The 17,293-nt window shown below is 35.0% G+C and overlaps 2 protein-coding genes across 7 annotated transcripts in view; one reads left to right on the top strand and one right to left on the bottom strand.

Moving 5' to 3' along the window:
• The window catches only part of LOC109540956 (protein eva-1), an 85,421-nt gene extending 84,314 nt beyond the window's left edge, over window positions 1-1,107 (top strand). For both annotated transcript variants that reach the window (XM_019909533.2, XM_048661425.1), the window contains exon 8: window positions 358-1,107. In XM_019909533.2, coding sequence (XP_019765092.1) covers window positions 358-597 — 240 coding nt within the window. In that variant the 3' untranslated portion in view covers window positions 598-1,107. The remainder of the gene's footprint in view (window positions 1-357) is intronic.
• LOC109540957 (mid1-interacting protein 1-like) overlaps window positions 1,041-17,293 on the bottom strand; it is an 18,335-nt gene continuing 2,082 nt past the window's right edge. The window contains exons 1-3 of one of the 5 annotated variants that reach the window (XM_019909534.2): window positions 15,727-16,238; window positions 3,420-3,736; window positions 1,041-2,610 (exon numbers count right to left, since the gene is read on the bottom strand). In XM_019909534.2, coding sequence (XP_019765093.1) covers window positions 2,324-2,610; window positions 3,420-3,736; window positions 15,727-15,809 — 687 coding nt within the window. In that variant the 5' untranslated portion in view covers window positions 15,810-16,238 and the 3' untranslated portion in view covers window positions 1,041-2,323. Of the gene's footprint in view, window positions 2,611-3,419; window positions 3,737-5,602; window positions 5,759-6,001; window positions 6,060-6,672; window positions 6,804-15,726; window positions 16,239-17,293 lie in introns of those variants that run through there. The other 4 variants (XM_019909536.2, XM_019909537.2, XM_019909535.2 and 1 more) reach the window with 4 other exon arrangements.

The following is a 17,293-nucleotide window of genomic DNA, read 5'->3' on the forward strand; positions in this document are numbered from 1 at the left end:
TAGGTGATAGTTCTTGATTACTTTTTGATAAATAATTCGTTCTTATTGCGAAATAGGAGCACTATTTATCAATCTGTAATAGAAGACGTGAGGTAATTCTATCTTTTTTAAAGACAAAAGTTTTGAGGCGAAATACCCAAAAAGAAGTTTGTAAAAAAATGAATCCGCCTCAACAATATAGAACATTCTTTTGATTTGAACCTAAAGTTCACCACAATGTCTTAATCATCTAGCACCATTTGCCAAAGACTTGAACTAAGTGAGCTGGTAATAATATTATTACCTCCTTATAACTAGAAAACTGCCGATCTCGACAGCAACTAATGCAAAAAACTGATGTATTTTTTTCTTACTTAGGTAGACGCGGATATTGATCTACAAACAACACTGCCCATGTCGATACCATCAGTGACGGTACACCCAGTACCAATGGGCACAATCGCCGAAGTAGTAAGATATCCAGAATACCCAGAATATCCGCATATGCATTCCCATTCACACACATTTCGTGGATCTCCTCGCGGAATTCTGGAGACAGAAATCATGCCCACTCGTCCCATGAGAGATGCCAGTACTAGTCAGTACTATTATGGATGACCTGAGTTTTCGGGGAATGAACCAGTTCCCCGAAGTGTACAAATTCAGCGAGAGGAAAAGAAAAATAGTAGCCATTTTGTATGCCAAGAACAGCGTACCTATTGTTTCTAAGTTGGTTAGCAAGAAAATATTCAGGGTAGTAGAGAAATTACTGATGGATCTTAGTGGATGGAAGCACAATTATTATGAAACTAAGGAATTTACTTCAACCAAACTACCACAATAAAAGAAAACAACGTCCTAAGAACAGTGCAGTTAAAACTGGTAATTGTGCTTCAAACGACGTGGAGAAGCTAGAATTCACTACAGAGGCGACTTTCTGTGTTTGTATCTCTCATCTCAGGGGCTTAATTTTTTTTCATCTCCTCTGCAAAAGCAAGTTTTAGTTGTGCTTTTGAACGGTTGCACAATTGAATAAGGGTTCTATAAAGTATGTTTATTCGTAACGTTTCAGGTATTTTATTATATCAACTTACAATTAATCTGAAATAGCATGTGGAAATTACTTAATGTGTTTCTATCCGCTTTGGGCAAATTCGTCACTCAACAAATGACCCCAGAAGAAGAATTTTACAAGCTGCTTTGCTAGTAATGAATTCTTTTAACTTGACTGTACTTGCTAAATAAAACGCAATAAACCGGTACGTACATTTGATTTTGCAGCGTTTATTCTACTTCTGGCGTTAAGGGTTTTCATTTTGTGGCAACACTCTCTAGCTTCTACTACATTTGCTGTGTTACTCAACTTCCAAGAAATACTTTGTTTCAATACACACATATTTTTAAGAAGATCGCATACATTAAAATCTGTATTGTATATAAAGTAATCTAAGGTGATCGTATGTATGTTTCTAACTTATACCCATTACTCATAAGGATTTAGCATTACTGAAATGTTACAGTCAATAAAGCGCACCTCTGCAATTACAACTTTCAAATTTATGGTTAATTTCAATCGATCTTATATGTACTACTAGAAGTTAAGTTGCAGTTTTTCACCTGGTTGTCTTCAAACAATCAACAATCCGGTAAAATGGAATCAAATCTACGCTGAACAAATGATTTTGTAAATAATCGAATTGCTATTTTGGCTGTTACACATAAAAACAATGGGTCGAGCAAAAACTGTTCTGCTCTAAGAGTGTAAGCGTAATACAATTTCGAATAAATTTTAATCTGTTTAAATATATCTGTATATAGCATAGGTATTGTTTTATGTAAATGACAGGCGTTGATGTTTATATATTTTTTTAAATAAAACCATCAAATATCCAAATATTCATTATTCAAATAATAACGGATCATCAATGATTCAAGTGTTGGAAAACAATGATAACACATTTACGGATGCTTTGAAGCTTCATGAGTTGCTTTAACCGTAATTTTGAAAATACTTTTAATACAACTTTATTTTGCAAGTAAAAATTATACCTATAACTCTCACTAGAATAAATAAAAATATAATAATAAAAGGATAATGAGCAAAATTAGATAATCTAAACGATATCACTTTGCAGATTGACCACCAACATTCACTCAATTCACCGTTCAATCAAAACACGCACCCACAAGCACCAGCACATATGTGGAAAAAAGCAACCAAATTTGACAAAAATTCAAACTGCATATAGGATCTGAAAAGTAGAATTAGATTTACTGTTTTCCACTTTTTCCCACCTATGCACCCACTTCAGGTTGGAAATTATTGCCCTAAAACCGATAACAATTAAACTGGCCCACCAATGTCGTGCTGATAGCGCCAAGTCAGGTACTGAGCTGCTTCAGTCATCTGCCGGATTGAACTGGTCAAACCCGTCAAATGCCTCTGAAAGTCATGAGCTATCCTTTCAGTACGGCACTCTTCTTGCACCACTTCTTCGATGCCTGAGTCGTTTTCGTTGCCGCTTCCAGCCTCTGAATCGGAATCACATAATCCAGAAGTGCTCGAGTTTGTCGAAGCTACGCTCACAGTTGATGGTCTACGGATATGACCTTTTATCGACAGTTGTGGTACTGCAAAAACAAATGGTTTGTTTTAGTGGAAAGATACATAACATAATACTTAATGGTACCCCATAAGGATATAAAAAAATATTTTCGCACTTCAGCTCCTGGTAAACCAGATCGCAAAACTGGCGCAATTGCAAAACCACATTATTACATTGTCATATTAAGGTGACATCATTTAAGACAAGGTTTACATATTGTTTTAAACGGATTCGCTCAAACCAACTTGAAATCCTTGCGAATATGCTGGTTCAACAAATATTAACTAATCTTTCCACAAAGTCGATTCAAGTCCGACTTTATTTTTAACGGCCTCAAAAGATTCGATTGACCACGTGTCCAAATAAAAATACATATTGCGTAGAGGGTAAACTTCAAGCATGATACGATATAGATCACGCCTGGTACAATGAACTGAATGTCAACGGGAATCTTTCACTGAAAATATCACTCGAAAATGAGTCACTTGAGAATGGCTAGTAAAAGTGAACTATGCACGAGAATGTTGATAACCTTCTAAAATGATTAGCGCTGTTTCCAAAATGAAATAGAAATGTAAATAAATACAATGCAAAGTTTAATAAATTTGTGATCAAGTGCTTATTGCCTTTAGTGGAGTAATTAATACATGACCTGAAATTAAGAAAAAGGTCTGCCCTGTCATTTCAGAAGTTCAACCACGTAACCAATTTATAGCTAGTCCATAAATAAATGCAAAAATTAAACCGATGGAATGTAGTCGAATACTACGTGGTCAGAAAACCGACACTGGCTTTTCACATTAAACATCGTTAAATATAACGGCAAAAATTTACCTAAAATGGTTTCTTGAATGTCTTCAGATTGTTGAGATTTTCCTCCCCATAGAAGTCCATCTTTCACGTTTTTAAGCATGCTGTAGATCTGGAACAAGTCGGTGGAATCGAGGGTCTGCTGCACGGACGGTTTCTTCTTTAGGTGCTTATCAGATGGATCTTGATCATCGCCAACTTTTAAATCCATCAATCGGCATGGTACCAGGATGGTTTCATCCATTAAATTGACGGTTTTCACAAACTTCTCAATTACATTCATGATGCTGTGCGGTGAACTCTCTGTATCATCGTTTCGTGCAATGCGACGCAGACAGTTTCTGCAAAAATAGAAAAACTGTATTAAACAATCGAGTGTCACCAATTCAATTTGCTGTTCGACTACATCAGCGTTTATTAATGATCATGTTCGTGCTATTTTCTGGGATATTTTAGTTCAATTTATATCCCCTTAAATAATATTGGAAATTAAAGGATTAGGCCGCGAATGAGGAATTATTACAATTATTTATTACATCAGTGCAGTAGTAACAATTTTTGTTGCCGCTTAAAATTTCATAAAATCCTACACAATCCTCCTGCATTCTCTATGATAGGCTGATAACTGTATAAAAGATATATTTAGCTTTGGTCTTTATGTAATAAACATTATCTGTGAGTGAATAATGGACTAAAGCAGATCTGATTCGATCCCATTGTATACTATTAAACGTGAAAAGAACGGATATCAAAGTTTAAAGTGGCGTGGTCGTGGTCAATTTAATGTATAAAATTCCCGAATAAAACGGCGTTTTGTCCCCTGAATAATTGACCAATTTGTGCAAATTGATCTATAAATAAGCTGAGTCAATATAACAGCGCCTAAGAAAATTAGCTTCCAGTTATCCGAACTGGCCAAAAAGTACAACGCAAATTCGTCACAATACATAAGTAGTGCTTCAAGATATAATAATACTACTACAACGCAATTTCAAAATACATGCCATTAGATCAGCCACATCATAACTAAGCGCTGAATGCATTCATATTTAGTGGAGACGAGCTAAGCATAAAATCGAAGCTAAAACGATGACCTAGTTAACCTCGTTGTCACATAAAAATCCATAGCTCCGTTTCTTGATATTTACTACCTTTTGCCCATAGCAGCGCCACTGTTTACATAAGAACTTTTTCCCTAGGATTAACTGGTTTGCATTATTTTTAAAGATACCTCGATGATTAATGATCTCATCAATAAAAATAAACACTTTACTAGGCGCTTCCGTTCAACCCCCATATATGCCATATCGATTGCAACCAGCAGAAAAATCATTCTTACTGGTGATATTTCCATTAGAAATCAAATTATTTCGAGGATTTGAGAATCACCCAAATGCTTCATAATTTTATTAATAATTATCAAAAATAGAAGATCATTAAATAAATTATTCGTCCCATTTCCATTGCTTTGAAGTCCAGGCAATGAAATTAATTAGGCTTTTATAAATAGGACGGCATTTCAAAGGAGAATAGCAGCCAAAACAAAAATAAATTCGTTTTCAATTGAAATCGATTGAATTTGAATTATTCCAACAGCTACTTCACTACCTCATTACAAACCAAAGCAATAGCTGAAGTATTCGATCAGTATGTTTTATTTGTCATTTATAATAACTTTAATAATAAGATAGTAAAAAATATAAAAAAGTTAATAAATCAATGGAGCATTGAAGTCGTTCATATTTATTTTGACTAGTAGTACTCATAAATTATGTTGCAATGGTTAAATGAACGTATCGATATTATTCATTGAATCAAGCAGTACCAATTTACAACGTGTAAAAACGCATCGCGCGGAATACGGTAAATCCACTTTCTATGAAAATTAATACCTAACCATGGCGAATTCATAAATATTCTCCCATAGCGGGTTACTTAACCAATTGTTGCAAGAGAATTAATTGGGTTAATTGCGAGCAGACTAAACAGACTAAAACACTAAAAAAATTAGGCTTTCGCGGGCATTGCTTGAAAGTGGCGAAGTTTTCGGGTTTTCAGGCCGACGTGGACTCGATTTTTCCCTGACGTTTCGCCAGCCCGAGAGGCTTGCATCTCCCGACGTGGAGGCTGCGCTGAGCAAACCACCGTCCGATTAAATATATTAGTTGAGATTTTGAGTTTGGCTCAGTTAATCAATTAAGACTGACCTGTCGGTCCCATTTTCCAAAAATCCTTCGGTTTGACTCCACAAAATCAACATATTCAATAAGACAACACAAATAGTCAAATAAAAACAACACTCGACTTGCAACTGCTAACAGTTTCAAACGATCAGCACTTACTAAACCAGTTTCCAACTCGATCCTCAATAAATATACTGAAAAAACACTTGTGGTGGGGAGGGGTTCGAAATGACGCAAAACGAAGATGTTTATCGTGGAAGGAGCAACTAACGTCTTTGACAACTTACATTTTTTATATTACCATTTTACATTAATTGCTCATGCCTACAGTTTATCATCACAATCATTGAAAAGATACGGAACTGGCAAATATTTATAATCTCATCAACAATTAACTCACTAATATTCAAAATATGTACTTACGTAGTACAATAAGGCATATTAAATAGTAACGACTAGACAGATAATCACAAACGTTCAAAATTATAACCCAGACTGAATAATTGGAAGTAGATAGGAAAGTGTTTAAGGTCATGTAGTTTCTCATTTGGATCAGATTTAATTATTTACAAACAAATGAAAAAATATAAACATTAACCAAAAATATGGCAATGGGAGGGAATCAATCTTTCAATAACTATTCCTTGCTTTACAACATCTAGAGGCGAAAAATTAACGACTCCACACGCGCTTGTACCGCCACTCTTCAATGATCAATTACAAGATTTTACCTTCAATTGCGTTATCGCAAATTTGTTTAACAAGTTCACTTCCGACATATAGAGCGAGGTCTAAAAGTCAATGCGTTATTAAAACATGTTGATATAAACCAAAACAATACGATGTACGAAAAATTGATTTGCACAATGAAACATTGAACCTTGATCGAACAGTTCAAATTTTGAAAATAATATTTTTGTCACCTCACGCACGACCTGAACCATTTGAACGCTTAAATTTTAGAATATGCCTACTTAGCCTCGAACGCACAAAAAATATACTTATTATTCTTTTAAAATCCAAATTGTAATCGTATCATTAGGGGAGTTTCCATACTTCCAACGTTAGAAACTACCAGAGTTAGTGGTACTAACTTTAAATGCAGCTCTGTAGTTTGCACAACAACATCACACATAATATGCATGGTCACTATTTGACAAAACTGAAGCTAGAGAGTGTTGATAATCCTCAGCCGTTTACTCAAAACGAAAAAGTGCACTAATTTGTTCTTGTCAGACTTACACGTATAAATATCAGAAAAAAAAATCAACTAGTGGGGGCCGATTTTAGCATTTTAAATGATTACGTAAATGAAACATGGAAAATTAAGGGTGCGAACTGTTGGTTATTCATGACCAACTTTACTATTGTTTCCAGTGATTTTAATTTATAAAAAGCATCGATTCGAATACCAAAACATTTGTCTTGTCCTCATTCATTAACCCCGGGAATTAAAATCTGGCTAAATCAATGACAATGTTTGTTGTTAGTGAATCTGGCGACTTAAGAAACTCTTTAAAAAGAAAATCAACAGTGCAACTTGCAATGACGGCAGCGATTGTATAATTTATCGAATGTCATAAAAACTTACAGCAAACAAAACATCACTAATTGAATATTTATGTGTGATGTCGTTATAAAATTTGCAAAATCGAAAAAAATATGACTTGCACTTATGTTACATACATAATCTCTTGAATCAGCCATGGCGACTGGAATTTTTGAAACTAAATAAACTGAACTTAACTGTCACAGTGCAAACACTTGCAAAATAACACCTCAATATTTGCAGATTATTGAAGTATCAATAAGCCATACCTATTTACAAAAAGAAAATTTCCAACTCTCTCGAATATTCTCTAATTAATGTGGGCAGTAAATTGTGGGTTTCGCAGGAAAACCTACAAAAACTTTATTATCTACTAGTAACAACAGGGTTTCAATCGCAATCATGCAGCGAAAGGGGAAGATTTTTTTTGTCAAATTAATATTGATAACAATCATGCATCATAGAACTTGCATGTTTACCGCACGCGTTTGCTAGATTATGTTAATTAGGGAATATTGAAATAATCGCTTACTCGAATTGAGCTTCGAAATTTCATATATTAATTCAATATAATTATAAATATTGAACTAAGCAACTAATTTTATTTCTGATTTCATGGGAACACTGGAAAGTTTCTTTTGAAATTCTTGAACTTGGTAGACATCCGCACAAATTTCCATAAAATCCAACAAACATGATAAAGAATAATAAATAACACCATGTTCTTGATGGACCAAACAAAGCAAAATGGTAGTTGAAAGCGAAACTAACTGCCTTGAATGTATATCTTGAACTGGTAATTTAGCATGTAAGATTAGCCAAAAATTGTTTACATAATTTGAAGCAAATGAAAGTGAACGCTTCTACGACATTATTCGATAAACACAGGTCACCAAATTGCCATATTATTTGTACAAGTGCCTGAAATTGGATCATTATTTTCTAACAATTGCAGTCATTTTGCAGATAACCAACCTTGCGTTGATATTTCGGTGTAGTTTAATTATAAGTGGGCTTGGGTGTTATCGGGAAAGACATTTTCGGAAAAACACGAAATTGCCTGCTAAAAAGTATTAGTTTTTACATCATAAGCATATGTGCCATATTTTTTGATATTTAATTGTCATTATATTTAATTGTTCTCCAATCGCTCTCCACGAGCGCTTATTAACGCGTACGAAAAAACGCATATAAATGACCTCAAACTTTCACCAGCTTCTGGTGGAAGTGCAGATGTATGCAATCAAAGGAATGGCGTATACATCAGCATTTTGTTGATCATTATTGAGAGGCAATATTCATCTCTTGCTAACCCGATTTCCGCATTTTTCCATACTGAACAACAAAATGCGGAAGCGAATATTTATTGCAATTTCGTATATTTGGTGACCTCTCTGCCTACACAAACAATGTTCGACTTAGCGCTAGTTCAAACGAAAATTTGCCAATGAAACAAAACGGAAGATATTAAACAAAAATGTTCAATTTGTTTGTTGCAGCGGAATAAACCTTATGCTGTGGAATGCAGCGATGTAATTATTCAGCAATTAAAACCATTGTCCTCATGCAATATATGGGGCCATTGTTCCCCGGGCATCATTTTTCGCAAAAAACGTGTGCTGCTTTGTATTACCAAAAAAAGATGGAAAGTCACAAGATACAGGGAATTTTCAAATCGGCGGATTTTTAGTGAATCTAACTACATACCCTAAAAAAGAAACAACGAATTCAAAAGATCACGATAACATTGAAGTTCACGGACATTTTTCTAGAAACCAAAAACTTGGAATTTCACGAAGATACATTAGAACGCAACATTAATTTCAAACAAGTCTTCAATAACTATGTTGATAAATACAACTTTAGGAAGATGCTGAATCATTCTGATTTAATACTAAAAATTTGCACGTAAACTACGTAGGAACTCATCACTGAACAGTGATTATGGATAAGTTCAGGCTTTTTATTGAAATACGACAAATATTGTCGAAAACCCATTGAGAGCAATAACAATGAAAGATCCGCAGACGAGTTGAACCTGATTTTTATTAGAACATTAGACTGAAAATTGCCGGGTCCAATATGTTCGTTTGTTACAAATTTTAATTACAAATCGCACGTCTTCAATAATTCCAATAAGCTGTCTTGTCGAGAGACATATTTGACCTGTAAGGTTCATTTTAATAGCCATCAACATACCAAATTAATTCAGGCATTTCAACTTGAATTTACAGTTTTAGATGAATGAAAATGTACATTTGCGTCCGAATAGGAAATGAAGGTTGAAGTTCGTCTAGCCTATTGAAAAAATTGGAAAATTACTGTAAAAAGTTCCAATGACTGAAGTAAAGGAAAAATCCCATCAAGTCTGCTGGCATGAAACGTGCATACCACAACAGAGGCACAATTTTAATATGTTGCCGGAAAGTGACACAGCAAATTTGTCTAATGATAACATTAAAATTGGAATATTTTCGACACATCGTGTTCAATAACAGCCTTTTGGTCGCAAACAAAAATAAGTCGATACCCCAAGGTGCTGACGCACATCAGAACGAGTTTTGAGGAGTATATTGCCAGCCCCTACAATAATTTGGAAAGATACAGCATTTTCTTATTTATTTCTTCGCTTGATTATTAACTGCCCCGTCAAAAATCCAACACGCCCGTTTAAATGTTGTGGAGGTAAAAATATGCAGAAATTGAAGAGTGAAATACGCATCACAAATTTTGGAATGTTAATCGATTCACAGACGTAAAAGGATACCAATTTACACCAACATAATTATTTATCAATAAGCAGATTTTTAATGTAATTTGTTGTCCAATAAATTATTCGTCGCGGGAAATTCACGTAGAAGGAATATTTTGACTGTCATGAATTCCGAAATGCATTAAGATCATTCTAGAAACAGCTTCTTGGTTTTAGCAAGACAAACAATTAGCACACCACCGAGTAACCAATGAATTATTCAGCAATTTACTACCACCCAGAAAATTTAATTTATGCGCTTTTAATTGTGCGTTAAGAGATAATTGCAATCAGCTTTCTATAACTACAACAGCCAATCTGATCTTTGTCAATGTCAACTCGTATTTAGCCAAATGGCCTTCTAAAGGGATTTAAAAACAATAATCATGTCCGGCATTCAACAGTTCAGGAAAGGCAAAAAAGAAATTTACATAATAATGTAAAATTACTAAAATAATTTCCATATGACGGAGATAGTATTGCTGCTGCCTTCAATGTCAATCAAACTTCTTTCGATTCAAGGGATTAGAACTTAAAAGCTATGGAAAAATGCCAAAAACCGTATTTATTGAAAGAGAAAATCGGAGATTTCCGTTTCTATACCGAACCAACGCTTACACTGTGGCTCATCTGAAGGGCATTTCTTCATATGAATGAAGATGGCAGAGATCAATTGGCAACATAGTTGCACCTGGTACGTTAAGCCAATTAGTAGAAGTTGTAAACTTGGCTCAAGACATACGATTTTATGAGCAAGTAAAAAGGATGTTACTAAGCGCAAAATTACAGGGCGTTTGCGTTGCGAATTTTTGTTTCCTGTTGTTCTAAAAAACTGCGATACATGTGCTAATTTTCTTCACCTTGTATCATTTTTACTTTAGCCAACATTGGAGCACCCAATAGCCTTGATTCTATTTTTTCAATCCCTCCGAGTTTTTCACTTGTTATATTAGCCGTTACCAGGAACATTTACGACTATGAAACATAATTCCGAAGAATTAGGGTTTCACAAGACCAAATCGGAATTGCAAGTCCGATTAAGCTGTTGATAATGAAACCGACTACATTCAAATCTTCTATTGACTTTTTACAAAGGTTAAATATTACGCAGTACTGTAACCCCTGAATTCTTAACGGCAATGTCAAGTTGCCCAACAATTCTTTTTCTGGTCACTGTGTATGATATGAATAATAATTGTCAGCCTACTACAATCATATGCCTCGAGGTAGAACGATTTCCTTTTGGTGGCCTCCATAGCATTTTACGTCTACCAAAGAACCACAGAAGAAAAGTATGCAAGTTTCGGTTTTCGGACTACTGGGAATCCAATGAATCGCAGTAAAAACGACACATTATATAAAAATACGGTTTGAAATTAACGCAAATATAATAACAAGTTATATGTTGTTTCCCAACTTGCGTGACGCAAAATGAAAGTAAAATCAAGAGGAAGTTTCCAGGACCCAGTTAAAACGAACTAGGCAGTTCACATCACATCAAACCGGCAAATGCATAGGAATTCTAAAAAATGACAAAAAGTATACACCCACTTGAAATAAATAAATGCAAAAGCATGATAGGTAGTTGCCATTTAATGGTATGGATAGTTTGAAGAAATGAATAATACACTGCTGAAATTGACATTGAAATTCAGTTTAAAATTGCAGCCTCCAACAACCACAGAAAATTTTCCTTCGCAATAAATAATGGTTATTGATAAAACCAATCAGTGTTTAGGCTACAACTGGAACATACGACTTTATGTAGATAAGAACGCGAGTGCTAAACCATTCCCAAAAACAACCAGTAGGTAAAACAGGATAGGATAATATAGACACTGAATAAAATTGAATAACTTTATGTGATGATTAGCATAATCGGAGATGGCACAATGTCGTAAAAAAACCAAATCAGAACACTTCAAAAAGTCGATTCCAACGTTCAAAGTGTCGTCACCCCTGATATCGGGAACTCCTAATATCGAGGTTATTTTATTTAATTCCTTTATCTTGCTTGGGAACAATTTTCTATGAACTAAAACCGTGTTTATCACACTCGCGATGGAGCTAAATTAATCATAACGCTCCCAAGACTTAAAACTCCATTAATTTAATTTTGTGTATACAAGTGCTGCAATGGTGATGATTTATTTAACTTCAAGCAAGAACCAAGATCGTGCAAATTATTAAAAAAGACTAATGTGCCTAATTTACATTACACTGGGCGGGCGATATAATGCTAGAAATAAGCAAAAATATTTTTACGAAAACGACACTTTAACTGCTTCGGAAAATTTTACTTTATTTGTTTACAGTGATTTACCTAGAAGTAATTATCAAGTCATTACGGAATTTAAATGTTTACTCTTATAGGACTTGTGGCAGATAATGCGGTTTGGCATATCAGTGGGAATAAAAAGGCTTAACTAAAAAACCGAAATCATCACAACCAACGTAGACCATTACTAAATGTATCAATCAATTAGAATATTCATTTACCAATTATTCGTGCAAATTTGACCTAACTTCCTGTTTTTGATTTAGTCATTGATGTTTTAATAAGAGAACTACCGCAAAACCTTCCTTTTTCCATAATTATTGTCTTGATAACCGACTATGACATTTCATTAATAGATTTTTAACATTTCAAGGGTCTTTTAACCGAGTTTGAAGGTTGAATATAAGAGATGTGAGTTAGCTGATTTGCTAATCTTCTATCCGAAAACTGAGATGAATCGTTCGACAAGTCAAGATATTACCTAAACTATCACATGATTCACCTTCATTCATCCACGTTAAATTTGCGAGTGATGAGCAAGCCGAGATAATTGCTTATGTATCTGGTGTTTGAAAGTTTTATAGGCGTAAATAAAATTGAAAATTAAGTGATCTGTGACTGATATTAAACACACAACTTTCTCTAGTACTAAGTCCAGGCAACCAATCCGAAAATATTTGGCAGAAGACATCAGCAATGTTCGAACCAGGCTCTTATAAAATACTTGTAAATTCAGTGAAAGTAGTTGTAACACATTTCTCAACTAACCTAGCACCAGAAACTGGCACTTACTTAATTAGTTTCAGATCAACAAGAGATCTGTTCGCTTTGAATTTACCTAATTGTTCTATATCCTCCATATGGATGGATGAAAAAATGTTAAAAAAAAACAGGCGGTGAAATTTAGACTAGCTTCGATAGAGAAATGCAATGTTTGTTAAGCCACATGAAATCGATTGAGAGCTTTTGTCTGTCCACAATTTCGATTTGTGCCAAGAACGGGTCGATGCAGGTGTTACACGTGCCTTGTAGGGATAAAAACGGTGTTGTTTTTATTTTTAGAGAGCAAACACACGAAAAAAATTGTATTGTTAAATAAGGTAGTTGACTTATGTGTGTTTATGTCGAGAATAGATACACTATGAGTAGCTGTGAAGCGCAGCAATGTCAAGGGCTGTGAGGGAAACGGGTCCAAAGTAGGGATGACACGAAATACTTCACATATATTTTGGAACAGATATCGATATGGAACAGTTACAGAAAATTACCTAGTCAATTTCGACAAATTCAATCTCAAATAAGCCTTTAAAGGCACTCACAAAAGAGCAAAAGTTCCGACGCTAGCGGAAATTTCAGCAACACAGATATGGAACAGTCGGTACCTGTGACCGATATTTAAAATAACATGTTATTTGAAATAACAGGGCTCGCCTACGATGCTGCTCAGTACCAGTCAACATCTGGGATTTCGATATTTCAACAAAGCAAAAAGGCAAATACCTGCCTTTATGCCTTTTGATTCCCCGTGGCGTTGCCAATTGGCCTGAGTTTTAGGAAAAGGAGATATTTTATTCTCGTGAAGTGGTAAGGTTTTGTATGTATGGGAGTGGGACGTGTGCACACATGATTCGGCAAATAGCAATATTCAATTAACAGAAAATATCGGGAACAGCAGTAACAGCCGTCTCCGATATTTTCTTTAATGCGACAGTTCTGTTCTTTCGTCCGACAGCGACTGTTATTTGTCCTTGAAACTTTATTTGAACACAAAAAAAGGTGACCAAATTTTTCATCTTTCCCACTTATTTTCATGCTAATCACTGATTCATTCTATCGCTTAATTGAAAATTGGTCATTTAATCCTTTAGCTATGTTTGATATAAACAAATATTGAAACATGACTAGGTAAATAGCGCCTATACAAATTTAAATGTATTTCGTCCACTACTCCACTGAGCAGATGCAACAAATGCTATTTTACTTCAGAAGCACAAATAGCAGTGCTTTTACCTAGTCATGTTTCAATATTTGTTTATATCAAACATAGCTAAAGGATTAAATTGCCAATTTTCAATTAAGCGATAAGATGAATTAGTGATTAGCATGAAAATAAGTGGGAGATAAAAAATTTGGTCACCTTATTTTGTGTTCAAATAAAGTTTCGATAAAATGGTAAAACGTTACTCATAAAAAATGTTATGACTTTTTTTTGAACATCAGCCCTTGCATACATAAAGGAACAAAAGGCATTCGGTCATAATTTATTGCTGACCCAGCAGATTCGCACCAAAATTACTAGGAAGTGGCATGGATATCCTTCAATGGAACAATTAGTGCAGTCGGATTAGATTAGATTTTTTCCGAGCACTAAATAGATGAAAGTAAAATTTTTTATAATTAAATTTGGTTTTGGCACTATAACTTTTTGGAAGGTGTCTGTATACTTTATAAGTGGTCTAAATTTTAGTTCCAAATATTCATAACTTTCTGTTCATTCCTATTTGTTATGTAAAAAGGACTCTTGCCAGATTCTAAACACATTTTTCTGGAGACGTCGGAAAGACTTCTCTGAAGTTGTATTTTACTGGTAAAGAGTTATACTGCAACGTACAGTAAATGAAAATTTCATTACTGACTGACCAAAAAAAGTTATGGTACCATTTTCTTGAAACAAAACTAAATTAATTATTGAAAATGAACAAAACGCTGAAATCGACGGCTTTTTTTATTTTTGAGTACACTAATGAACGGATTTTAATGTAGTTTATCTGATATCATAGGTATTTTTAATACTTGAAAAAAAGGTTAAAACTTTTTTCAAGTATTAATAGGTAACAAGTAGTAATAGGTCAAAATAACATGTGCAAAAAATCACAGATACTTGGAACAGTCAGACATGGAACTTGTGACTGAAAAATACTGGTTTGTGTCATCCCTAGTCCAAAGGACTAAAATGAATGTAAATAATAAGAATTTGCATGTAGTTTAATTCACTTTACCCAGCTAGTGGGAATGATTAGAGTTATTTGCATAGAATCCTCATTAATGAGCAGAATACATAAATCAACAACCAATGCTCACAAGGATGCCGATGCTGTTGAAATCGTTCAAGAGTCAACTATTGCAACATGTGAACATATCCCCTGATGAGAATTATAGAAAATCAACAAGACTGAAAGTATTCTATAAAAAAGCTGACTGATGCGTGGTATTTTCACCTGAAATCTGGTGACACACATAAAAAAACGTGAACTAAGCATTCTAAGCATTCACTCAATTTCCGTTATGAAAGCCCCTTTGTCTGAGGCCTCAGGAGTGCTCCTGAGGTGATGTTTTGGAATGTGAACTTGACTGCTGGAAATGGGGCACAACTTAGCAATCAAACGATTCACATTTGCTCAAGGTGCATTGATACTTTGTTTATATACATGACACACATATAAATTGCATAACAAAATCCAAGCTGGTGTAAAATGGTAAATGTAATTAACTTTCACCTCGAACTACTCTGAAATAAACAGTACAAACTCCAACATGGCATTTTCGACTAGACTAGACTATAAATATACCTGCTGTTTTCCAAACTTTGGGTGATTTTGTCTTGATATGTGGTATTCATTGTGGATGAAATTTCACTAGTTATAAAAACCATAGAGGTTAGTTACCGAAAGGAGCGGCTTTAATCACGAGCGACACGAAAGTAATTGTTTTTAAGAACTCCCGTCTCGATTTGCAGGTTTTTTAAGTGAAAATTAATTGTCGTAAAGCACTGACAACTGATGCTACAAGAGTTTACACTTTATTCTCAACGCCGCCTGATGCTCAACACAGACCAGGATAATTAAATTCTGCTATGGCAAGTCGCCTTCTATTTGCTCACGACACATCGTCTGACGCACGCTGACGAATGAAATCCCATCTAGGTATATTGGGTGGGGTTCGCCAAAAATCCTTCAAATTTCTTCTAGACACTCTGAAGCCAAATTTCTATCAACTAATTCTTATGCATTTTGAAGATCAGCTAATTTCTTCTCTAATCAAACCCTCGATTTCACCCCCATACTGGGGAAAATTGATCTCGCCATCAGAATGGATTTTTTCAAAACTTGGTCACCCCATAATTCAGCGCTTTCATTGGCCAACATACATACGCTTCTCCTATTGGAGCGGTTGAAATTACACGTTGTGGGCAATGGATGATTGAAGCCCATGTAACTGTGCACTTTTATGCGACAATACAAAGATTTTGTCTTCCTGACTGGCTGATCTAGTTTTTTTAAACTTTTAGTGTTTTGCTGATTTTCAATTGCCTGCTGTTTCAACTTTAACTTCACATGAATCCCGATATCAAACGGCCTTTTGATGGCGAATGAGAACGAACATCCGAACAGCAGCTGGGCTTCGCCAATTTCAAACTGTCAGCAATATTTTTTTAGTTGTACTCAGTTGGACGACTAGCATCTTCAGAGGAGTGTTTGCTTCAAGTGTTTACACTGTTTACACATTAGGATAGGGATACAAACGACGCCCTAATAATCCCAAAACAACCGCTATTATTGTTTCACTCACACGCGTTTTAGTGAATTTCAATGTGGTCAAAAACCACATTTCCACAAAAGATGCATTAGTATTCCATCCATTTCATATCTGAGTATTTCACCTGATCTGCTTTATTTTAGATACAGAGTGGTCTGCCCTTCGAAACTCGCCTGGTAATTTATTAAGGTCGATTTTCTACGTTTACTGAAGAACTTTCGTACGTCGAACGAAGCAGACCGCGACCGTGTCTACTAGGCATGGGTAACTCAATTAATTTTCCACGTTTTCCGGGTTTAAACCAACCCAACGCATCGGCACAGTAACTCATCGGTGCAGTCACCCATTTGGTGACTCGTAAAGCTGTAATCCGCCGCTGGGTTAAACGCTAAGCGTAATTAAAAGTGCGGCACAATGAGACGCGATGCGTTATAACAAAAAACTCAGAAACAAAAAACTTCAGCAAAGAAGATTGCGCTCTAAATGCCGCCAAAATTTCGAACTTCACTAATCGTTCAGAAAACTTAGGATTTGAAAAACTGTTGCTGTTTTTCGCAAATAAATTTCTAGAAACGAAAAATGCTCTACAAGTTTAGAGTT

This window comes from Dendroctonus ponderosae, unplaced genomic scaffold (genome assembly GCF_020466585.1).
Source record: "Dendroctonus ponderosae isolate FM_Combo_2020 unplaced genomic scaffold, Dpon_F_20191213v2 Dpon_F_20191213_1, whole genome shotgun sequence".
Lineage (NCBI taxonomy): Eukaryota > Metazoa > Arthropoda > Insecta > Coleoptera > Curculionidae > Dendroctonus > Dendroctonus ponderosae.